Genomic DNA, 26,654 nt, shown 5'->3' on the forward strand with positions numbered 1-26,654 from the left:
CAAGAACATAAAGAGACAGATGCCTTGCAGAGTACGCTGGGGGAAGTGAGCAGAAAACACAAGATCATATTTAAAAGGGGCCAGAGGAGGAGAGAGACCATAGGAAAAATGAAAGTAAAGATTTGGCACTCTAGTGCCTCAAAAAATAAGACAGGGCTTGCCTAAGGATTAGGCCACCATCAATGAGCTATCTGAGGCTGTCTGGAGAATGAGCTGGGCTTTCTGTTAAGCAGATTTAAAATGGCTAGGAACTAAATCTTGGTAGATTAGGGCTGTAGTTTTTTTTGCCAACAAGTATATACTCCAACTGACAACCAGCCTTTGGTTGATAGGGAGTCAGCTACCATTGCTAAAAATAAAGGAATTCATCTTTGGTAGGGCACTAATTTACTGGCCAACTCCATGGCACAAATTTGTAAGTGGTGAAGATGAATTTACCTTCTTTGAGGTTCTCAGTAAACCACATTCCAAGTCTGCCCTCTCCAGGATTCTATCTTTGTGCCTCCCTCTCTATCTGCTATTGAGATAAATGTTAAAAAGGGGAAAAAGAAATATTTCTGGGCCAGATACAGTGGCTCATGCCTGTAATCCCAGCACTGTGGGAGGCTGACGCAGGAAGACTGCTTGAGTCCAGGAGTTGGCAGCCAACCTGGGCAACACATAGGGCGACCCTATTGCCACACACAAAAAAATTTTTTTAATGAGCTGGGTGTGGTGGCAGGCACCTGTGGTCCCAACTACTTGGAAGGCTGAGAAGGAAGGATCACGTGGGCCCTGGAAGTGGAGGCTGCAGTGAGCCATCATCATACCACTCCAGCCTGGACAACAGAGTGAGACCCTGTCTCTAGAAAATAAATTTTAAAAAAGAGATATTTCTGAGTCAGCCACAAGGGGAAGAGCCATGTGATAGGATAGGATAAGAATAGGATGCCTCTGTTCTTTCTCCACATTCCTATTTCTACAAAACTGCTGTGGAAAGCCTGGTCTCTACGGAGTCTTCCTTGAAAACCCATAAACACAACTAAAGTCCAAAGAGCAACAACACAGTCTTCACCTCTGCCAAGTTACTGCCAGTATATCTTAGGCTCACAATACTAACTAAAATATCTTTCCTTTAAGATTTCAAGGCTGGTCTCTAGAAAGATAAGTATTATCCAGTACCAATGATTTAAATTAAATTAAGGAATCTTAACCTGGGGTCCATGGATGGGCTTCGGTGGGGAGGGTCTGTGAACTTTCATCTGATTCTCAAAGGGATCTAAAACCTTCAAAGGGTTAAGAACCACTGGGCTAGCCCAACCAGAACCAAGAAGAAAAAGGCAAAAATTTTAAAGAGATTGTCAATCCACTCTCAACCCACCCACTGATTGTTTTTTCCCCTTAAACTTCTGTACTTTTCATTGCCCATACCTTTAGTTGTATCTTATCTTACCTTTGATTTTTTTTAACAGTGCCTGCATAAGCTTTCACTGGGATTTATGTTTGAGAATGAGCCCTGAATATGTACAGAAGATGTCTACTGGTTCTTATTCTAGTGAGACAGATAGCAGTAGAACATGATAGACAGTGATTATTTAAGTGCGGTTCACTAACTCCAAGTCTCTTAAATTTGTGTCTCATACTGGATTAGATAATTGGGGCGATCTCTTCTGTGATTAAAAAATTTCATTAATACAGTAATAGTAAATGTATAATTCTTTGAATAACGTCCCATCAGCAAACCATGCGATAGGAAGCCTAGAAATCACAAGCAATGAAATGACAGCAAATGTCAAAATTACTGTAATTCCATGGAGCCAGGAAGCAAATGATTTATATACAAAAAGACAGCTAGCTCTGTGACAGTTTTTTCAAATATGGTGAGATCCAAGTGATTCTTAAGCACGTGCTTTTTCAATAGCATGGATGGAATGGGGGTTGCATGCCTGGCAAGCACTCAGAGAAAACTGCCTGAGGACCCAACGGCCATTCCAGAGAATGTCTCCCAGGAAAAACATGCAGAATGCAAGGCCATTATCAACTGTACTGATGCTGCTTTAGAATGGTGGACAAAATGAATGGAGGAGAAAGAGGAGATGTGGTAAAGTCAGTCTTATGTACAAATTTTCTCACCTGGAATTACAGAGATAGTTTTCAAAGCTCGGAGAACCCTGAATGTTCTCAGCGCTGAGACATTGCCCAGGTCCACAAACTCTGTCACATATCTGTAGTAAGGGAGGTCACACACAGACACAAGTGACAAACACAGACACAAACACAAACACCAAAGGAAAAAACAAAACCACAACAAAACAAAAAGTACAATACGTCACGTCAGGGCCCTATCCCAACACCTAACACCAACCCCGGACCATCTTACCTGGGATTACCGAAATAGTTTTCAAAGCCCTCAGTACCCTGAAAGTGCGTAGAGCTGAAACATTGCCTAGGTTTACAAACTCTGTTATATACCTGCAGAATCAAACCAAAGTTAACTTGTAATGGTACCACTGGGCGAGGGTTTAAGAATTGGGGGAAGAAAGGGTCTTATACACAAGCTATGATTTCATTTTTTTCCTTGAAAAAGAAAAGTTTCAAAATACAAATATTTAAGGAACATTTGTTTTTAATTGGGCAAGAAGAATTCAAAAGTATATTGGAAAGAATTGATAGAACCAGGAGGTTCTTGGGATTTACTCCTTTAATCAGCATAGTAATGTGCTGATCCCAATCAGAACAGCTTTACTGTCAGCCCATTCACATTTTTTAGTAAAAAGGAAGGCCAGGAGGTATCAAAGACTTATATCCCCAGGTTTTGTGAACAATTTCTTAGGAGAGAGAGACAAATTTCTGCAGCACCCACAAAAACAAATCTATATTAAAGCAACTCCCTAGTTGACAATGGCAACATTGACTAAATGTCTGTATATATGACTTATTCAAGAGTTGTAATCATATGATGGTAGTCATGTCTATAAATGAAGTTTTGGCCTGTGACATACAAAAGCAGGGCTCAGGAAAATCCAAATCATGGGATCAGAGCAAATATTGTGTTAAGTGCTCATTTTAATTACAAGCTCTATGCCTAGCAAGGACACCTGAAAATTTTAAATGAACACCAATGTGTATCCATAATGCTAGAAAGTTAAGACATTGCCTTTTTTAACAGAAAGTCAGTTTCAGTGTCAAGTATTCAATGCATATCATTTATTCACATTTTACAGTTGAAATACATCTTTCCACCAGATGCTCAGATCAATACATATTCAAATGCACTCTTTCTTACACATCATGCATACACGCAAAACCTATACACCACCCCTGCTATACTCTCAAACCACAAAATGCTTTCCCAACCTGGAAATAAGAATAATAAATAGCCTGCTATAACTCATCTATCATCAGCTAAGTTTCCCAAATATACATTTTTATTGCTAAAACAACACAAATGAGCAAGAGCAGTAACATACCAATGTGGAGTTACACTGATCTTGAGCAATAGTTCGAAATTCTGGTTAGTAACTCTTCAGGAAGTGCCAGTTTGGATACCTTGGCTCATGTTTTGACTCTAAAATGTGCTCTGAAGTCTGCAACACCTGGCCAGCCTCATTAAATTACATACAGTAAGACATACCCAGGAAACTCATTTTCAGCTGAAAGTCTACAACTAAAAAATTTCAAGTCTTCACAGAGGCCTTGTAATGATAGGTGTGCAAACCTTGATCAACGTTACAAGGAGGAATAAAATATGAGACAGTATCAATGGGAAATCACTTCCTTCTTTCTCTCCCAGCTGTAAAGCCTCTGCTTGCCTTCTCCCACATAAACACATTATCATCGCCTGAACCACAAGAGGCCCTCACAGGCAAGAAGCATAAACATAAGCCCATAGGGCCTTACACTGTTATCCATTAATTCCTCATACAGCTGTGTCCACAAATGCACACTTACAAACAGACCCAGGAGTACAACTCTACACACAGAATCACACCCAGAACACCAATAAAGTAAGGGGAGAACTTACGCCATCATGATGACACTGAAATCTAACCAGTTCCATGGATCCCGTAAAAAGGTAAAGCCATCTATGCAGAAACCTCTTGCAATGATTTTCACTAGTGATTCAAATGTATAAATCCCTGTGAACGTGTACCTGTCAAAGAAATGAATAGCTTGAGGTAATTTCTGGACAGAAACTTTAAATGAACCTTTTAAGTTAGGACTTGTCTGAAGTGTCGCTTCAACTAAGAGAGACAAAACAGAAAGGGCACAGACAATGCAGCAGGAAGGAAGCGACGAGGAGAAAGAAATGCTTTGAATGAAACTTATTGAAATGCACAAACCAAGACTTTTGGAATGTTGTATTGGGTCCTGAATTGTATTCCAAGGAAGTAACTGTGCTGCTATCTAGTACATGATCATTTTGAAGCAAGTAAGGAGGCCCCAGAGCTGTTTTTAACTTTAGAGAAGTCAAAAAACAGGGAAACCTAAAATTGGAGAAAACAGCATCACCAGGAACTGAGGATACAAGATGGTGATGGGGCTGCAGGGCAGTGGCACTGCCTGGCACAGGAAAGGGTGAAGGACAGTAAATTCCAGAGCATACTCTGTCTTCCTAGAGTTGACTTTTAGGGAGGGCTATTTCCTAAATTCCACACGTACTTTCAGCCTTCTCTGTGAAATAAAGAGAGGCAATAACTAATTTTTTTTTCTCCTTTATGGGTAAACTGTGGCAAAGCAAGATTCAGTGACTAAAAATCTTTAAAACAAACAAGCACACAAATAAATGAGTTACTTACTCCACATTCTTCGACCAGTCAGGAGGGTTACTAAAAGTCATGAATACACAGTTGGTCAAAATAGTGCACATAATGATCATGCTAAATACTGTAGAGAAGAGTCAAGGGGCAATATCAAAATCTGGCCTGCCTTTTATTTTCTCAAAAAACACACACATTTCCATTGGGTATCAGATCTAAATCAATAACCTGAAAGGAGATGAAGCACAGAAGAGAAAAACACAAGGTGACAATGAAAACTGTGGTCACCACCATAAACACAGAATGCCACTGTGAACTGTGGATGGATGGGGCAGGAGGGATATTCTCCTTCTTTCAAAAAGGCTGTCATTGTTCTACTCCCTTTGGATGAAACATGCTCCCCTCTAACCACTTTTCAGCTCAACTATGAACTAAGCCTCTAAATACTTTTTGCACTTAGTACAATACCTTTGCATTTTCTCAACCAAAGTTGTCAGATGAGAAAATCAATTAAATCTATATAACTAGGTGTTCATTTATTGGTCAGTTAATTACCTTACATAGCTAGTTATTTGAAAATCTACTTGCAATGGTTCACTTTTTTTCCATAGTTGTTCTTCTTTTTTAAGAGACAAGGTCTCTCTATGTTGTCCGGGCTGGTCTTGCACCCCTGGGCTCAAGTGATCACTTGAGGATCCTACGTCCTCAGCCTTCTACAGTGCTAGGATTACAGGCCTGAGCCACCACACCCAGCATTCCCTAGTCCTTCTAAAGGGCTGAATTGTCTTTGGGGGCAAGGTATCAGCCCATACAGCCCATATGTGATGAATATGTCCAATGTGGGAAACCAACTGCAGCATGTTAGGTAAAGATTTCAAGGACATCTGCACCACCACACTTCTGAAGATTAGGTAGTAGAGCAAAATCCATTCTGAAAGTGTCCAGGAATGTTTATGGAGAGCAAACCATACTGCCATTTCAGTTCCATCCAGAATTTTTCTCAGGCCTTTCTGTTCTTGTCTCTGAGAAAAATTAAACCATTTTAGGTCAGCACAAGTTACTCAAACTCTACTTGTCACTTAACAGGCCTGGGAGCCATATCCCACTTGCCACTAATTCACTCTCTCTTGTTAATGGCATTCACTATCTTTATTCTACCAGTGGAGTTTTAAAAAGAGAAAACATTTCTTACAGCTGGATTTCTTTTTCTTCATTACAGCTGGATTTGTCTTCATGGTTTTTGGAACCAGAAGAGAAAAAACACTCCATCTTCTGATCCGACAGAAAGGAAGAAGTCCATTGTGAATTATTTATTTCCTTATAAACCTTTGGGTTTCAGAAGTGTGTTGCTTATAAACTACAGATTTCACAATCATGTTGCTAAATTCTTAAGAGTTAATAAAATGTGGCAAAAGCTTACTAAACCAATTCACCAAGGTGCCACGGCTGGTTCCTTCATCCTACTTGGAGGGCACAATAATCTTTGAAGCATGGGACTACATGCTGTAAAATACCAACCAGCCATGGAAGTTTCAAGTCACCATGCAACATCACTAAATCCATCAAATATTTTTTCATTCGCCACATGCACTCTCCTATGTTAATAAGGTGCAACTCAGGCCACTTGAATAAACTGGCATTTTTTTATTTAAGGCGAGTAAAAATACCAGAAAAAAATTCTATTTATCCTACAATCTGCATCTAAACCTCTATAACAAAGAGGTTATTTCATCTGAGAACTATCTCACTTTCTAAGCTCACTGCTCAAAAAATTTTTTAAAAATTCAAAGCTGGACAGGCACGGTGGCTCATGCCTGTAATCCCAGCACTTTGGAAGGCTGAGGCGGGCGGATCACGAGGTCAGGAGATCGAGACCATCCTGGCCAACACAGTGAAACCCCGTCTCTACTAAAAATACAAAAAAAGTAGCGGGGTGTGGTGGCGGGCACTGGTAGCCCCAGCTACTCGGGAGGCTAAGGCAGGAGAATGGCGTGAACCCAGGAGGCGGAGCCTGCAGTGAGCAGAGATCGTACCACTGCACTCCAGACTGGGCAATAGAGTGAGACTCCGTCTCAAAAAAAAAAAAAAAAAATTCAAAGCTGATTTCTAAAGCATTCATCCAACTATTTGTAACTCAAGAAGTACTTTTAAAACTCTCTAATATATTAAGCTGAATAGTTGGCCACAGAATGAAATCACTGAAGTCTGAGCACTAAATAAAGTTAAGACTTCAACAAAGGTTATTTTAATTTGTCCGTACAATGATACCGACAAAATTTCAGACTCCCACAATATCATCCTAAGGAAAAAAAAAATAATTTTCTGAAGCTCAGCTTGGGATGTGGCAGGAGTTCACTCTTAAACCTCTGACTGATGGGCTAGTTAACTACACTATCAGTAAAAAACTTAACATATACTCCAGTTGTCAAATATTAGAAAGGTAAACAAGCAACCATGCAATTGCACTCACTCCACATTTGCAGAAAAGGATATGAATGTATCAAAATTTTAATAGCTATTCTTCTTATCAGGTTAAAAGGACTTAAAATGTACAAGGCAGGCGTGGCACTAAATCTGAAGAGAGTTTTCCCTCTGTTTAATACTACAAAGGTCTGTGGAGAAAGAAAAAGAGAGAAATTATTAAATCATGGGTATGAGTCACCACATGAAACAACGATTTCTAGGTAAGGAATACATAAACTCAAAAGTCTTTAATAATTTTTACTTCCCAACTTGGTTTTTAAACAAGCAACCTTAACATAATATATCTCCCTTTGCCCCACCTCCCTCCCTCTGCCCAGATTATAATACAAATAGCTAGCACAATCTTGGCAGTTTTACAGAATAAACTTGTTTCTTTCAGAAACAGGCCATTTGAATCATACCTAAGCTTCTATGCCAGCTCTGTACACGATACTGAAGTTCATTAATTTAGGATTCATTCACTCAACAAATATTGATTGGATACCTACTATGTGCCAGACAATGTTCTAGGTGCTTGGGAACAGCCAGTGAACAAGATAGTCGTGGCCCAAAGAGTCTATATTCTAGTGGGAAAGACACACAATAAATAGAAACCGTAATGAATGAGTAAATCTTATAGGCTGTGCTACACAGAAGATGATGAGTGCTATGGGAAAAGGAGAAAGAACAGGGAGAGGAAGATCAAGAATGCTGGAGTCAGGGGATGGGTGAATGAAGAGGCAACAGTTTTAAAGGAGGTGGTCAGATTAAGCCTATTGAAAAGAGAGATTTCAGCAAAGACTGGAAGGAAGTGAGAAATGTTCTTCATTCAATCAATATTTACTTACCACTATTCAATCTGCTTTATCTGACTTTCGAGAGCCCCCAATATCAGCCTTGCCAAAATAATTAAATCATATTTCCCAGCACGAATTTTCCTATCTAGCCAAACTAGCTCATGTCTTCCGAACAGGTTCTCGTAATTGATAACGTTGGCCTTTGTTTATATGGCTCATTCTACCCAGAATGCCCCGTCTTCTGAACTCAATTGAATTAAAATATTTTTGAGCATCTATTCTGTGCCAAGCATTGTGCTAATTACCAGGACACAACACTGAATAAAACTGTACTTTTAGGGAAGACACATATGTGAGCTAGTAATTATGATGCAGGGTAAGTACAAAGTTCAATAACAAAAATATGCATAATGTATGAGAAGCAGCAGGAGGGCGAGATTTTTTTCCCCCTTGGCTGGGAAATAAAAAAGAAAGTGAGCTGCGAAGTGCACAAAGGAAGGTAACTAGTATTTGGAAGGGACTTTAAAGGATAAACAAGAATGAAGAAAAATTGGGCAGATTTAGGGGGAAGGGATGGAAAGGTAAGGGAACAAAAATCACATGTCTGAAAGCATAGTAGCATGTAGCTGCGGTTTTTTTCAGAGAATTGACCAGTAATTCCGTGTCGATGGAGAATAAAATAGGGAAGAGGGAGAGCAGGCCATGGAGACAGATGCAAGGGCCTACGAGACTGCAAGTTCCTAAGGAGACAGGCCAGTGGCAGACACACAGTCCTAACATCTCACCCTGTGAGTGAAAGAGCAAATGGCCAAATGCTAGTCATTTTAAGTAGTTTTTTATTTTTAAATTTTGGAGCAATGCATGATCATGATTTTTTTTTAAAAGAAAAAAGGAACATAAGACCAAGTTCCATCTCATTACCCAATGATAACCTTTGATACCAGTTTTTTTGTATATCCTTCTAGAAATTTTCTGTGTAAATAAAAGCATATATCTATGTCCTTAAGAAGTCTCTCTCTCACATGGGATTGTTCCATAAATACTCTTCTGTACCCTGCATTAAAAAATGAACCCCCACAAAGAAGAGCCCAGGACCAGATGGTTTTGCTGATGAATTCTACCAAATGTTTAAAGAATTAAACAAACTCTCCCATAAAATAGAAGAGAATAGAACATTTCTAAACTCATTCTAAAGGCCAGTATTACCTTGATACAAAACCAAAGACGTCATAAGAAAACTCTATACTAACATCCTTTATGAATATAGACACAGAGAGCCTTAACAAAAATGCCAGCAAACCAAATCCAATAGCATATAAAAAGTGGGATTTATCCCAGAAATGCGAAGATAGTTTAGCATTTGAAAATCAACCAATGCAATGCAACATATTAATAAAGGAGAAAAATCACATGATCATCTTGATAGATGCAGAAAAAATCATTTGACAAAATTCAACACCTTTCATAATAAAAGCACTCAACCAACTAGCAACAGAGGTCTTTCTTAACCCGATTTATGAAAAGTCATTTATGAAAAGCTCCCATCATTTTTTTTTTTAACCTTCATCCCCTACAATTAGGCTTTTGTTCTTTGAGGGCAGGAACCAATCTTATGCTTCCCTACACCGTTCCAATACAATGATCAGCCTATGTACTCCCAACACACAGTTATTAGGGGATGCTTTTTTAAAGTTCTTTTCTTATCTTCTATTCTTTCCTTTCCTAATCTACCACAGTCATGTCATTCTCTTCCCAGTGGAAAAGTATTGAGCTAGATTCATTCTACAAATGCCCACTATACCAGCCCTAATGTTTGACATTGTACTGCAGTGAAATTCTTCCTGTACTGGAGCCTACTGGTTCTGGTGGGATATGCTGCAGAAAAAGCCTAATCCTAAAAGTAAGGGGAAGTAGGAGACATAGGGTTCACCTGAAACAAACACATCAAGGACTGAGCTATGGCTCTTCCATATCTTGACTTCTCAAAGAAACAAACAGCCCAGGGCTTCCCCCAAACCCCTTCTCTGAAGTACTTGTACCCCTCTGTGTTTCTATAGCAACTCCCTCTATGAAAATGGCCTTTTAAATAACCTCCTCATTCAACCTCATGAGGTTCCCATGAGGTATGGGTGAAGGAGGAATTATTATCCTCTATACATTTTACAAAAGCTCAGGAGAAGAACACCACCCATCAAAGGTCATGCAACAAAGAGCAGCATGTTATGCCAAGCTTCGAGGCTCTTAACAGCTTCTACCGTGCCAGATTGGGAGGCAATTTAGTGACAACATGGCAGAGAATGAAGCTGGTGTGGGGGATGAATTCTCTGGTGAATGAGAAATTTGAGTGCCCAGGGTGGATAGGGCAGCTAAGCAACAATGAAAGAAGCATTGGCCCATGCCCCAAGACCTAAAAACCACCAGGCCAGGCCTTTACAAAATCACCTACAAAACCTCTCATTAGGAGACAGGCAACAGGATTTTTATTTTTTTATTATTATTTTTTGAGACAGAGTTTTGCTTTCGTTGCCCAGGTTGGAGTGTAATGGCGCAATCTCAGCTCACTGCAACCTCCGCCTCCCGGGTTCAAGCAATTTTCCTGCTTCAGCCTCCTCAGTACTTGGGATTACAGGTGCCTGCCACCGTGCCCGGCTAATTTTTTTGTAATTTTAGTAGAGACAGTGTTTCACCATGTTGTCCAGGTTTGTCTTGAACTCCTGACCTTGGATGATCTGCCTGCCTCAGCCTCCCAAAGTGCTGGGATTACAGGCGTGAGCCACCGTGCCCGGTAGGATTTTTTAAAGTAATGTACTCTATACTCTCCATTTCTCTTGTCTCTTGGTTTGGTCATGATGGAAATATAGGTCTAGAGGTAGCATGGAGGATATTTCCTATCACTAAATCAGTGCCGGCAGTGCTTGGCATACAGCAGGTGCTTAATAAATGTCTGTTGACTGGTTCATGAACAAATGCTTATGTTGTTTTAGGTGAGGGAAAGGAGAAGAAGAAAAACAAAAGGAAGCCATTAGGAAATGGAAACTGTTATACCTTGGTTGAAGAAAAACTAGGAGGTAGTAGGATTCTGAATTAGAACCAGTCATGAGCTGTCAAGTGGGAGACTGATGATTCCGCGAGAAACTAAGCATCTTTAGTGAATTCAAAAACTATGATTTTGTAAGCAGAAGGCTTTACTATGGACATTTGATGTGTGAAATAGAAATTTCCTAATTAATTTGGGTACTGAATGTTGCACTTAAAATGAAATTCATTCACCATCACCCCTTTCTAAATATTTACACCTTATATCTTCATCAAGTATAAAAACAGTTCTTCTATTAACAAAAATAAACATCTAGCACACTAAACTGAAATGAAGATAAATCTCCCATACTTTAGTAGGAAATTGTATTACAATAAAACATGTTTTATTATTGAAGTAATTAGATTTACAGATATTTTGCATGCAGTTTTTCACAAATGGATCTTATCTGAAAAGTAAGATAGTCCGCCTGTAATCCCAGAACTTTGGGGGGTCGAGGTGAGTGGATCATGAGGCCAGGAGTTCAAGACCAGCCTGACCAATATGGTGAAACCCCATCTCTACTAAAAATACAAAAATTAGCCGAATGTGGTGGCGTGCGCCTGTAGTCCCGGCTACCCTGAAGGCTGAGCCAGGAGAATTGCTTGAACCCAGGAGGCGGACATTGCAGTGAGCCAAGATCGCACTCCTACCCTCCAGCCTGGGCAAAAGAGCGAGACTCCATCTCAAAAAAAAAAAAAAAAAGACAAGCAAGATAGTCTTTGGACAAACACAAGTACTCAAAGCTTAGGAATTTCCCTTTTAATACTGGGGCTTGCAGTGGTTACACGAGAAAGAGATAAGTAATATACCTGGCACCAGCAAGCTTTTTCTGAAAGGGGGCAGGCAGTCAACGCTGCAGGCTTTGTAGGCCGTACAGTATCTGTTAAAACAACTTACCCGTGTAACTGTGGTGTAAAAGTAGCCATAGACGACATGCAACCCAACAAGAGTGGCTGTGTTTCAGTAAAACTTTATGGGCACAGATATTTAAATTTCATATCATTTTCACACATCCAACCATTTAAGAATGTAAACTACTCTTAGCTTGTGGGCCATACAAAAACAGACGGCAAAGCTGATCTGCCCCAGGGGATACACTAATACTAGTTCCTAACTAAGGCCAGACTGACTGCATAAGAATCATCTGACTAGCTTTCTATTTTGTCTTATTTTTTATTTTTATTTTTTGTAGAGACAGGGTCTTGTTATGTTGTCCAGGCTGGTCTCAAACTCCTGGCCTCATGCAATCCTCCTGCATTGACCTCCCAAAGTGCTGGGATTATGATTACAGCTGTGAGTCACTGCACCTGAGCTGAGTAGCTGTTTTTTGTTTGTTTGTTTGTTTTTTGAGATGGAGTCTGCTCTGCCGCCTAGGCTGGATAGGCTGGGGTGCACTGGCGTGATCTCTGCTCACTGCAAACTCTGCCTCGCGAGTTCATGCCATTGTCCTGCCTTAGTCTCCCAGGTAGCTGGGACTACAGACGGCCGCCACCACGACTGGCTAATTTTTGTGTTTTTTAGTAGAGACAGGGTTTCACCGTGTTACCCAGGATGGTCTCAATCTCCTGACCTCGTGATCCACCTGCCTCAGCCTCCCAAAGTGCTGGGATTACAGGTGTGAGCCACTGTGCTCGGCCTGGGCTGAGTAGCTTTTTAAAAAACAGAGAGTCATAAATCCCTGTTCCAGGGGTTCTATTAAATAAGTGTGCAGAGGAATCCAGGAATCTGTGCTCACCAGATTTGTGGAACCCCTAGGTGATCTCTCAGGTCATGTGCTAAAACATTTGTGTTCTCCTTCTTCACCTGCCTCTACCTAACTATATGGCCTGGGTGGGCCACTGCATGTCTCTAGATCTCACTTTCCTCATCTATAAAATAAGTGAGAGGGCTGCCTGATGGGCACGCGCAGGTCCTTTCCAGCACCGATATCTGTAATTCTATGATTTAGAAAATTCACAGAGCATCCAGGATTAAGTGCAACAAAGCAGCAAACCATAAATTTGAGGAGAGAGCCTATTATTAATTATTTCACATTTTATCCTTGTAGAACTCTCTTGAATTAGTTATTCTGCTTCCTTATGTTGAAGTCTGTCAAGTCCAGGGTCAACAGTGCTTGATAGTACCATACTTATGTCAGCAGGGGGGAGCATAGAGCAGCCCCAAGGCAGAACTGCATCACACAATGCTTTTCCCTGCACTATCTCCCCTACTTTTATCCCCTGTTCTCAGGAGAACAGTGAACATGGGAGAATGGAAAGGAATGACTGGTGATGGGTTGACTTTGAAATATATATATACACACAAATATACACACACACACACATATACACATATATACATATACACGTGTATATATGTATGTTTCACATGGCTGATTAAACCTTTGTAATCATTGTTAAACTGCTGGTGGGAATCCAGAAAAGGACATTTGTCATCTCTTGTTCAACACTATGCTCCAACGCTAGATCCTTCAAAGCCCAGATGTAGTGGAAAGTACAGCAAGCTTTGGATTTTTACAATGCTTCTTAAACAACAACCACTTGGTGCCCATGAAGTCCAATAATATTTTACCTAATCTGTCTTAAATTAGATCTTTGTGAAGTAAATGAGTTAAAAGGGAAATTGAAATTGGATTGCGGTTACTGCCCAAGGGGAAATATCGGTTTACAACAACAGCCACTGAATGTGTTTCAGCACAAGGCCCATTAAGAGCGGTAGAACAGTTCTTAACAAGTTATGGCATGGAGTATTAATAAATGTGTCATGCTGGCATAAAATGAGCCTTCTGAAAAGCACAGGCTTTTCATTTCTAATTAGCAATGTGGGGCTTGGAGCACACAATGTAGGAGCATTGCCATTGTTAACTCAGGGTAAGATATCTTCTCTTTGGGGCCTGCTATTAGGGGAAGGAACATTGTGCATGGCCAGGTAGAGCACATTTATATACATACCAAACAGCATACTGCACATGCAAAACAATAAACACACACAGTCATCACAGTACTGCAGTACAGCTAGTTTATTAGCATGTCTCCACCCCTACCCACTGAAATAATTTTTTTAGCCACACAAGAAGTATAAATTAAAAAAAAAAAATAGGATGGGCTCACATCTGTAATCCTGTAATCCCAGCACTCTTGGAGGCCAAGATGGGAAGATCGCTTGAGCCCAGGAGTTCGAGATCAGCCCGGGCAACATGGCAAAACTCTATCCCTACAAAAAAATTAAAAAATTTTGCTGGGAGTGGTAGCATGTGCCTGTAGACCCAGCTTACTTAGGAAGCTGAAGTGGGAAGGTCGTTTGAGCCTAGGAGGTTGAGGCTGCAGTGAGCTGTGATCACGCCTCTGCTCTCCAGCCTGGAAAACAGAGCAGGACCCTGTTTCAATAAAATAAAATAAAACAATAAAGGATGCATACATATGAAAAGACTTTATATAGAAGAGTACTCAATGCGGGGGTGGAGCATATCATAAAAGAGAACGCTTCTTCAAGAAATATTTATTATCCAGCTCCTGGTTTGCTGGGAAATACATGGCCCAGGAGAGCAGCTCTTCACTCAACCAATTCTCCCCATCCTGAGAGGTCAACATCTCCATTAGGGCAAAGGTAACCTGCAGGCCATCTGATGAGCTTCATAATGAACACCTAGGGGCTCAGAGATTGAGCTAAATCAACAAGAGGGCAGCTGGGAACCTTTGAGTCTATCTGACTATAACTATTATTGGCAATGACTATGACTGTCCCTAGATCTTAACTGTTTTGATCTCTGGAACTAACTGGTCCTCTCATTTTTAGCCAACTTCTCTGGCCTTAAATTCTTGTCTGCCTAAACAAAATATATGTACTTAATTCCCCCAGACCTATGCACCTCTTCTGAACTAGGCAACTGGCCAGTTGTTCATTAATCAACAGCAATTTGGCATTCATTTATGAGTATGCATACAGCCAATATAGCAAGCAACAAATAAGTGTCTTTTCAAAATTTCCCTGTTTTAATAAGGGAAAATATAATGCAGAATCTAAACAGATTCTATATCAGGCTAGGAAGCTGTTCAGAAACAAATGACCTGTTATGTAAAAATGACTACGCCATGCTGAAAAGAATCCTGATTTATGCTAATCTGCCTAGTGAATTCCTCCAGTAAAATTACAATATAGGTTATATTATATGGCCCTAGTGTGTCCCAGGAAAGGCTCCAGCAAAGGCATAACTGGAATGCATTTCCAGAGTACCCATGTCGTGGTGCTATCCAGCACCCCTTAGAAATGCTAAACCAAACCAGGACAGAAGGACGCCAGCAAAATTTTTCCCTAGGCATGTACTCCTGTTTGAGCTGCATGACTATTTAGAATCATCATTTTCCATGCCTCTATTCCACTATACTGAGAACTGAGCAAAAGAGACCTCTAAATCCCATATTTAAAAAATTCCTTCTTAGTGACTGATAATTTTACCTATGAGTCTATTTGAAGAAATAATAACATTCAACATTTATTAAGCATTTACTGAGTGGCAGGCAGTCACCCTACTAAGATACTTTATATAATAATTGTCTCACAACTACTCTATGAGGTAAGTAGTATTTTACAGATGATAAAATTGAGGCAGGAGGTTAAGTAACTTGCCCACAACACAGCTATTACGTGGTGAAATTTAGCATTAAACCGAGGCAATCTAACTACAAAGCCTATATTCTTAATTATCATGGCATACTACAATTTTAAAAAGCTTCAAAACTATTACTCAAATCTAACTATTCGTTTCACAAACAAAAAACCAAGCACAGAATGCTCTGCCTAAAGTCACAGCACTAGTGAGCAGGAGGAGGGCGGGGGAGTTGCCAGGGCTAGACCTCCTGGCTTGCTTCTAGTTCTAAACTCTTCACCGCACCAGGTCATCTGGTCCAACCCTCAGATCAATGAACGAATCTCCTCTACTTAATAGCTTTAACTGTTGCAAAAAGGAACCCCCTGCACGTGCTTCAGAGGTCACAGCAGCTGTTTATGGTCCTTTCTCCAAGTTCAGTTTGATGAAGATAATGCTAGCACCATATCCACCTGTGGCTTTACAGTTTCCAGGTGCTTCTGCATACACTTCTTCATTTGCTTTGACCTTGTAACCCCATGCTCTCCAACTCACATTTGGAGTAGCTGCCACCCTTCCTGCTCATGTCACAGGAATCTGGTCACAGGAAGCCATACCTGGCAGAACAGCAGCACTGTGCACCTGCTTCAATGCTGAGCCAGCACAAGGCTGCTCCCCAGGGCAGGGCAGGTCTGATCCTCCTCCATGGCCATTCTTCCTTGTTGTCCTTCAATATAAATTTGACTTTGATCGCCTTCTCCTTGAACCTCTTAAGGTGCACAGACTACAGTTGCTCTAAGCAAGAGCAAAATGCAGGCTTATTATGTAAAGCATGTTAACCCCTCTATTTACTGAATTCATATTCTAGAATCTATTCTCACTCTCCTCTCTCTCAGAAAGCAAGAAAGCAGAGTGGTTTACAGGCTTTGAGGTCAGAAAGACCTGGATTCAATACCCAGCTCTGTTGCTCATTAGCTGTCATGATCTTACGCAACTCATGTTAAGGTTGCTAAGGCTCAGTTTTCTTATTGATAAAGTGGGTGCCATCAATCACTATTCCAATTTTATCAGGTTGTTATCAAGATTAAATGAAGGGTCATAAGGAGTCCTCAACACAGTGGCTGGTACAGAACAGGCTCTCGTTAAATGTGGTTATGATGCTGCCGCTGCTATCACACAATACTGCCACTCCTTCAGCTCTTTGGCTCCAAACATGGGGTGGCCTTTAGAAGACAAGAAGGGGCTGGCCAGGCACGGTGGCTCACACCTGTAATCCCATCATTTTGGGAGACTGAGGGGGGTGGATCACCTGAGGTCAGGAGTTCCAGACCAGCCTGGCCAACATGGCAAAACCCTGTCTCTACTAAAAATACAAAAAAATTAGCCAGGCGTAGTGGTGTGTGCCTGTAATCCCAGCTACTAGGGAGGCTGAGGCAGGAGAAGCGCTTGAACCTGGGAGGTGGAGGTTGCAGTGAGCTGAGATTGTGCCACTGCACTCCAGCCTGGGCGACAGAGCAAGACTCTCTCAAAAAAAAAAAAAAAAAAAAAAAAGAAGAGGAAGAAGATAAGAAGGGGCTAATATTTCTGTTAATTTGGACCCACACACTTGGCACAAGCCAGTAGGACACTTGTGCACAAGAATCCAGACCAAGGCTGCACTAGCTCCAAATGGGTCCCAAAGGTTATTTCCAACCTGGGAACTCCGGAAGTGAGAGAAAACAAAACCCCTCAGGATGCACTCATTGGCTCCAACTGCCTCTAGGCTTTATCTCCTGTCTTACCAAACCACACTCTATGCTTCAGTCACAACTACACTCACTATTTTAAACAAACCTGTGTCGTGTCTCTCAGCCTTTATATGCACTGTTCCTCATACCTGAACTACTCTCTCATCTCTTCTCTGACAGGTACATTTTTTTTTTAACCATACTTTAATACTTAAAGGTCCAGGTCAAAGATCACATCCTCTATGAAGACAGCCCCATTCAACTCTCTTCAATAGAATTGTCCTTCCCCCATGTGTGTCCCTATAACACTTGTACTTACTTCTATTAGAGCAGTTAACACAGAATATTGTTACTGAGGTTTACATACCAGTATCTCTCACTGGACCCTGAGATCCGTGAAGGGGAGGGGTTTTCTTCCATCTACTATGATTTTCTCAGCTTAGCAGAGTACATAATGCGATGCCTATCTGGCACAAGGTAGATAGTTTATACATGTTTGTTGAATGTATGAATCTCTTCATAAAGAAATACTACAGCTAAAACCACATAACCTTTAACTATATCCAGCTTTCTTCTGGGTGCCCAGCTGAAACTATATGGTTATTTTTCTACCCCTTAGCTCATCTACCCATAAAAATTCACTAATTTTAGTTTGAAAAGTCTTCTCTCCTTTTCTATGTCTCAGATACCATGCTGAAGATACGGTATGAAACAAATGAACTAAACACAACAACATAGAGTTGTTCCTCAGTATCCATGGGGGATTGGCTCCAGGACTCCCAGGGATACCAAAATCCACAGATACTCAATCCCTGATATAAGATGATGTTGTATTTGCACATAATCTATGCACATCCTCCAGTAAATTTTAAATCATCTCTAGATTACTTATAATACTTAATACAATGTAAATGCTTTATAAATAGTTAAACTATATTGTTTGGGGAATAATTACAAGAAAAAAAAGTCTGTATATGTTCTGTACAGATGTGTTTTTCCCCATATATTTTCAGTTGGTTGAATTCTTAAATATGGAACCCATGGGTATGGAGGGCTGACTATACTGACTTCATATTGAGGCAATGCAAAATGATAGAAAATTCTCTAAAAATGATAGCAAACAAAACCAAAAAATCATTCTGCAATATGCCCTATATAGACAGCAGGGCATGGAAGACAGACCACGAAGGTGAAATTCACAGATCCCTGGAACAGAAACCTGACTCTACCACATACTAGTTGAGGGAACTTGAGGAAGCAAGTTAATGTTTCTGGAGCCACAATTGTTTCACACTTGTGAAAACGTGCATCATTATACTGAGATATCCCTGGTATTGACAATCCTCAGGGACTGAAGAAAATTGGGGAGTCAAAAATGGTATCTAGAATTTTGATGGTGCCATCAACCAGGAAAGTAGATAAAAGAAGATAAGCAGGTTTGAGGGGAAGAAAATGAGTTCAATTCTGAATATACTAAGCAACCTGTGGCAAATCCAGACACAGATGACTGGCAAGGTGTTGAATGTTTAAGGAACATTCTAGGCTAGGCTAGAGTCAGGAGTCCTCAAACTGAGGCTGGATGAGATCATCCAGGGAGAATGTGCCAACTGAGAGGAACATGGGCCAAGAACTGAATCTGGGGGAATATAAACATTTTAGGGAAAGGTTGATAAAATGAAAGAGAAGGAAACATTTGAGATAAAAGGAAAATTAGGCCAAGGAAGTAAAGAGATATAAGAGTCAGGGAATAACAAATGGTGTCAAACACTGCAGAGAGGTTTAGTGAGTTAAGAACTTTAAAAAAAAACTTAGACTTGGCAATTTGAGATGTTATTGGGAAGATCTTATAACATCATGAAAGGGGTGAGGATGCAGTCAGGCTTCAAGGATGGAGGAGTAGGTAGGATATGTGTATGTGGTGAGTAAAGGCTCCTCTTTATGATTTTCAGTGGCATGGGAAGCGAGTAGACTAGTTGGGGACAGGAGGTCAAGTGAGGATTCATTAGGATGGGAGAGGCTTTGAGTGTGTTTACAGACGATAGGAAAGGAACCTACATGAGAGGAAAGATGGAAAATACAGAAAAGAGAGAGGATAACCAAAGGAGTGAAATTCCAGAGGAGGTAGAAAGGCACAGGGTCAAAGACAGGGGTGAGGGATTGGTCTTGAACAGTAGATGGGGCACCCTATCCTCTGAAATCAGAGGAATCTTTTACTCAAACTTGGTTCCATAGGCCAAAATTTGCAGGCTCAACAGTATCTGGAATAGAAATGTATCTTCAAAGCTTGTATCAAAAATTCTTCTGGTAAAATCAGAGTTAGCAGAAATTGTCATATGATGGGACAATCCTGATCTTAAGTTGTGTCAAATAGGGTTATATGTAAAGAAACATTTACTACTCATTTGTCAATTTGGAAACAATTCATAAGAGAAGCATCCCTCTGTAAAATGACACAGTCTTCTCTCCTTGACTAAGAAAGCACTTAAAATATGCGTAATTATTGTCAGAGGTGATCGATATCATTATAATCTTGAAACATTCTTTAACATTTAAATGGCCAATATTAAATAGTCCCATTCCACAGGTAAATTTTTATTACGATATGAAGATTTCACAAATCACACCCTGGAGAAACCAACAGAAACTAATTCCTAAAATTACCAGTCAGTGGAATTTTATGGCTGAGGTGACTGACTAATAACACACATCCTAGAATTCAGGTAAAAGCTGTCTATGTCTATACCCTATATGGCTCAGAACTTTGGAATCACAGCTTAGTACTTGCATGAGAACTTAGGACTGGAGAAAATTGCAAACGTTATTTGGAACACAGGTACCCTCCACATCTAACCTGAGTTAAACCTGGAGAAAATGCTGGGTTTCTCTGTAAGTACCCCTATAGCTCACATTGATGCTGAAGTATATTTGATTCCTATCTATGTAAAAATCCAAGAGGGGCAAATGCTTTCAAAATTGGCTCTTTTAAAGATTATAATTTAGTACTTGCTGAAGGCCTATTTAAGATACTGAATATTTGAGAGACCATATAATCTTTGATTCTTCTGGATTCTCCAAGATGAGTCTCTGTACCAAATTAGAGCACCACAAGCCTCTAAAGTAGCTGAAACATATTATCTTCATTAATGCACAAATCATTATCAGTAATAATGTTATTTCCATATTTGTTTGTTATGTGTTTCCCCAACAAAAACTAACTTCCAAGAATGTATATGGCTTGTCTGTTTTGTTCCCAAGGGCACGGAACAGAGCCTGGGCATATAGAAAACACTCAGTAACAATTTATCAAATTGTCAAATGAATAATTGCATGCTCGATTCCTTCCTTAACCCTCCATAATCTATCATAAATCATATCAATTCACCTCTATAATAACCATTAAATTAATCAATTCCCCTTAATTTCCACTCCCACCACTGTAACTCAGACCCTTATTACTTCATAGCTGATCTGCCTGTTTCAGTTCTTTCCCTCTGGCCCAGCTTACATTATTGTAGTCCCATTCACCTTCCTAAGCACAGCTATCACCACGTATCTTTACTCCCGTTCAGGAACCTTCAGTAGTTCTCTACTGCTTCTCAAACAAACACCATACCTCTGAGTCTAACATTCTAAGCCCTCCAGGATTTGCTCCAGCTCACCCTCCCCAGCCTCATCTTCCACTGCTCCTCTGTCACTTCCCCACATTCCAATCAAATTAGATGACCTGGATTTTTCTTAGAGAAATGGTCTATACTGCAACCTGTAAAATAAGTGACATGTTAGCTGTTAGCATAATCTTAATTTTCTAGATTGGAGGAATTGAGACCTTAAATTAAATGGTATGCCCAAGATCACCTGGAACTAGACAGGGATGGGATCAGAAATAAGATTTCCCAACTTTGGTCTATTGCCAAGGCTACAAAAGAGAAACTTGATTTAGGAATGCTTAATTAAATTCCTTCTCCTCTAGGTAACCATACTTAGAGGGGGAAGACCATACATGCACGTCAATGACCCATCCCTTTGAGAAGGGCCCACCTCCCAATGTCTCAAAGGCATTTATCTCAATTTGATTTGGTGAATAAAATAACTGAAACATCATTTTGTTTCCTTACATTGTTGGGAAAAAATTTTTAACAAGAAAATAAACCAAAGTTTTAAAATACGTAGTTTTTATTTAAAACAGAAAGCAGCATTTAGGCGTATTGTGCAAAAGCAGGAAATACAACTCATTAGCAATACTTCAAATCACATCTACTGAACATAAATCCTTCTGTAATGGTCTCTGTGCTGCACACCTGTTGAAAGTGTGTCAGCATAGTTTTGGTAAGGATTTTCTGCCAGGAGCTCATATAGGACTGCATGTGTGTGTATCACTTAAACTGATGGCACTAATATTAGTGAAGTAAGGAGAAAATTGCAAACATTATTGGCAACACAGGTACCCTCCACATCTAACCTGAGTTAAACCTGAAACCAACTTCTTATCCAATGTAGGGCTGAAGATCCTAATGTGTTTTAAAAATTTAAAAGGAGGAATCAGTTCTCCAAGTGTAGGATAATTAAGTTAGGCTACAAGGAAGAAGAGGCCTCTGGGCTGGGCCTGTGTGGGTAGAATATCAAAAGGTAAAACTAAAAGACAGAGTACATTCCAACAGGAAGAGAGGGAGACCAGAAGAAGGTGGGTGGGTGGAGCGGTCTTCCACACTAAAGAAACGGGAAGTAGTTTGCCACAGCTAAAATACAACATGTGAAGGCAAAAGTGTGAAACACAATTAGAAAGATAAAGATACGGGTCTAACTCTATTTTGCAAATATTGTAGGTAAGGAAATTAAAGTGATTTAGCCAAGTACAAACATGAAGCAAAGCTGGAACTAAAACAAGGTTTTATATTCCCAGTTAGGCACTCTTTCCACTATAGTCAGACACCACATAACAATGTTTTGGTCAACAATGTTTGGAATGGTAGTTCCATAAAATGATTATGAGGCTGAAAAGTTCTTATTGCCCAGTGACCTTGTATCTGTCATAAAGTTGTAGCTGTAGCACAATGCATTACCTTTTCTATGTTTAGCTATGTTTAGATACAGAAATACCATGGTGTTACAAATGTCTACAGCATTCAATATGGTAACATGCTGTACAGGTGTGTAGCCTGGGAGCAACAGGCTAGACAATTTAGCCTAGGGGTGCAGTAGGCTACATCATCTAGATTTGTGTAAGTACACTCTACGACGTTCAAACAAGGATGAAATGGGCTAATGACTCATTTCTCAGAACGTATCCCCATCGTTAAGTGACACATGATTGTATACTATCCTACCATAGGTTGGGGATGGACTATGGCAGATAGGATATACTCTTCCTTTAAAAAGTAACAAGGGGTAGAAAGGTTAAATAAATTGCCTCAAGATCATATGTCCAGTTGAAAAACTGGCGGTACTGATAATAAGCCCAAGTCCCTGGAATAGCACAACTCAGAGCTCCTTCACTTGAGAAGATACAATACAGGGGGCTGACATGAATCCTTTCCCCCAGAAGCACTGCTCTTACCACTGCACGGTTTAGGACCTGATCTATAAATCACAGGTATTATTAGGGAAAAATGAAAACAGAGCTTATTTTTCTTCTCCCTATTTGCCTGCCCAGCTTCAGCAGAACTGAGCCAATTGAGGCTGAGAATCAATTAATAAAAAATTAGACAAGTGAGGAACTAGAAATGTGATGTAATACATGGAGAGTCAGGAGGCATGAGCTCTAGTCCTGGTTATGTTACCAACAGTGGTGTGGGCTTTTGACAAAGTACTTCACCTCAAAAAATTTATAAAATGTGGAGGATCAACTAGATGATGTCTAAGGCTACAAAATTATAATTTTCTATTACTCTAATAAGTAGATATCTCTTTGCAAAAAAACGTAAACCTGAAAAGTTGAAGGTAAACTGAACTTTAGAAAGTTATATATAATTTTTTTTTTGAGATGGAGTTTCACTCTTGTTGCTCAGGCTGGAGTGCAATCGCGTGATCTCGGCTCACCACAACCTCCGCCTCCCAGGTTCAAGCAATTCTCCTGCCTCAGCCTCCCGAGTAGCTGGGACTACAGGCATCTGTCACCACACCTGGCTAATTTTGTATTTTTAGTAGAGACAGGGTTTCTCCATGTTGGTCAGGCTGGTTTCGAACTCCCGACCTCAGGTGATCCGCCAGACTCAGTCTCCCAAAGTGCTGGGATTACAGGTGTGAGCCACCACACCCGGCCATATATAATTTTTTTAATGCAATAGGAGTGTGCCCTATTGAAAAACACGTCGATCAATCTTGTAATTTAAATTTTTGTTTATATGACTTTCTTTTAACACGGTATACCCATTAAACAAAAAAGACACATGTATCAATTGTTAGTTCTAAGAAATTGAAAAGGGATTGGAGTCAATTCTGAAGGCCTTGTTTCAGCTTAACCTACAGATTTCCTGGATGCCTACTTCAGATAGTCATTACGAATATATACGGCCATTTCGTATTCAACAAGTTATTATTAAGCATCGGAGAGCATATGTTTAGCGAAGACAGGCACTTTGAGCAATAGAGAAAAAGTTCTTAATTTTTCACTAAACAAGAAAATCTTTTAAAACTGGGGGAAATACAAAAATTAGCCAGATGTGGTGGCGCATGCATATGATCCCAGCTACTTGGGAGACAGAGATGGAGATTGCCCAGGAGGTTGAGGCTGCAGTGACCTATGATTGCATCACTGCACTCCAACCTGGAGTTAGACTCTGTCTTCAAAAAAATAATAATAATTAAAAAGTAAAAACAAAAAACAAAATTAAGACTTCAATAGGTTTAAGAAAACAACAGGAAAAAACCAATAACAAAGGCTTTTAATGGAGTTCAAGTTCCATAAAACACATATTTGTTTTTGCTTGCATACACATAAAGAAACTCTGGAAGATACTACTATCAGTGGTTGCCTGTGCAGGGAGATAGGAAATAGGCAGATGAGAGACAGGTGTAAAAAGGAAACTTATTTACCAAGTACCTTGAATTTTTAACCACTTAAATATATCACCTATTTTAAAAATTGAATTTAAAAATGTAAATGTTCCTTGAACAATTATTTGTAGCAAACAGCTGAAAACCAAGAAAGCCAAAGAAAGGAGGTGTTAGAACCGAAGTACCAAGAGACAAAGAAAATGTAAAGTAGCACTGAGAAGTCTGAGGCAATTCAAAGAGAGAATGATTCAGATTGTTTGCAGGAACCAGCTGAAAAAGTCAGTGTGAAACCCAACAAGGCCCTCAGACGCCTATGATAGCCAAACCAGTACCAGCTGGAATAAATAACAGTATCTCGAAAATGTGGTGCAAAACTTTTAGGGCCCTGTGTCCCTTGGGAGTGTGAAATCCGAGATAAAACCAGAACTGTACTAATAGAAAACGAGTTCTCTCTTACCCACTAGGAGAAAGAGGGAAGGAAATGAGAAACAAGTTTTTGTGAGAGTCACAAAGATAATTAATCAGTTAGAAAATGAGACCAATGAGGAAAACATAAAGGATTCCACTGGTATCATTTAGCAAAGAAAAGAGGTTCTATTTTGCCAAGAATTATTTAAGGCAGCCCTTGAAGAGCAAACGTAAAGGAATGTCCTCTTAAAGTCATTTCTACCCTTATGACTTTTTGATTTGTGGGTTAATTCCCAGCGTGCTTCCTTGTAAAAGAGATCTTGCTAATTTAGTACAAGTCCTAGTTAGCAAGAAGTGAAGGGGTTAATATATACTCTTCTGGCATATTGACTAAGTTAAAGATATTTGTAAAACAGCAGGTGCAAAAAGATCACTCTGACCTTCTTGCTGTTTCTTAAGAGCGGAAGATGAAATTCCTGTGTGGAAGACACTCCCTGAACCTGAAGGAACGGCAACATCCTTACCTTCAAGGGCGAGAAGGTGAGACCAAGAGAATACTGTACTGACCTTGTTATAATAAAAAGTCTTATATTTTAAGCCTGCCCACATAATTTAGTTGCTTCTTCACAATTTACTATTTTTTGTCCAAGCCAGTATATAAATAACCGACTCTAACTCCTTCTTTAGGTCTTCATTTCTTTCTTTCTTTCTTTTTTTTTTTTGAGACAGACTCTCACTCTGTCACCCAGGCTGGAGTGCAGTGGCGCGATCTCGGCTCACTGCAACCTCCACCTCCTGGGTTCAAGTGATTCTCCTGCTTCAGCCTCCTGAGTAGCTGAGATTACAGGCCAGTGCCACTATGCCAAGCTAATGTATGTATTTTTAATAGAGATGGAGTTTCACCATGTTGGTCAGGCTGGTTTCAACCTCCTGACCTTGTGATCTGCCTGCCTCAGCCTCCCAAAGTGCTGGGGTTACAGGTGTGAGCCATTGTGCCCAGCCCACGGTCTTCATTTCTTCATGAGGGTTCCTGTGCTACATAAAGCATGTATTATGCTTTTCTCCTGTTAATCTATGTTATGTCAATTTAATTCTAAGATCCAGCTGGGACCCTAGGAGAATAGAGGTGGAGTTTTTCCACCCCTATAGAAGTATCAGCACTGCTGGTAATGATTGGCAAGTAAACTTGAGCAAGAATATTATTTTTAATCAAGTAAAATATCCTTCATTTAAAAGTACAATGATATCTAAAGTGCTAGCAATGTTCTTTCCTGACATGCTGTTAGTTTGTAATCATTATGCTACGCATTTATATTTTGTGAGCTTTTCTGTATGGTGGTATATATTTTTTCCAGATTACCAAAAATATATTATTAAAGTTATCCTTTCCAGGAACAATTTAGCCTTGTGGTGAAGCCGAAGGCTGAAGTCAGAATTTCTACCATGAAGAACCAGTCTTCTAATGGAGCACCATCAAGAACAATTTGGCCTATCCAATGAATGGCACCCATCAGGTCCAGAGACCCACTCTCTTTGGTAAAGTCCTCACTCTCAAGCCAGGCCACTGAAATCTGAGGCACTGGGAATGAAAAGAGGCTGTCTACAGGGCAGAAACCAGTGAAAAAGAGTATGCAAAGGAAAATTGGGCTCTAACAATGATTAGCTCTATATATTTTTTCATATCTCCTGTCAGATTTAAGAAAATGAGAAATTAGAAATGAGATCATGTCCTTTGCAGGGACATGGATGGAGTTGGAAGCCATTATCCTCAGCAAACTAACACAGGAACAGAAAACACATGGAAGGGATCAACACACATCCGGGCCTGTCAGAAGCAGGGAATGGGGGTAGGGAGAGCATCAG

The 26,654-nt window shown here is 40.0% G+C and overlaps 1 protein-coding gene across 10 annotated transcripts in view; it reads right to left on the minus strand.

Annotated features, from left to right (window-relative positions):
* LOC105474340 (sodium voltage-gated channel alpha subunit 8) overlaps positions 1–26,654 on the minus strand; it is a 214,137-nt gene that overhangs the window by 117,676 nt on the left and 69,807 nt on the right. For 7 of the 10 annotated variants that reach the window (XM_071071693.1, XM_071071691.1, XM_071071697.1 and 4 more), the window contains exons 3-6: positions 7,232–7,351; positions 4,779–4,867; positions 4,004–4,132; positions 2,113–2,204 (exon numbers count right to left, since the gene is read on the minus strand). In XM_071071693.1, coding sequence (XP_070927794.1) covers positions 2,113–2,204; positions 4,004–4,132; positions 4,779–4,867; positions 7,232–7,351 — 430 coding nt within the window. Of the gene's footprint in view, positions 1–2,112; positions 2,205–2,359; positions 2,452–4,003; positions 4,133–4,778; positions 4,868–7,231; positions 7,352–26,654 lie in introns of all 10 variants that reach the window. The other 3 variants (XM_071071698.1, XM_071071696.1, XM_071071694.1) reach the window with 1 other exon arrangement.

This window comes from Macaca nemestrina, chromosome 10 (assembly GCF_043159975.1).
Source record: "Macaca nemestrina isolate mMacNem1 chromosome 10, mMacNem.hap1, whole genome shotgun sequence".
NCBI lineage: Eukaryota > Metazoa > Chordata > Mammalia > Primates > Cercopithecidae > Macaca > Macaca nemestrina.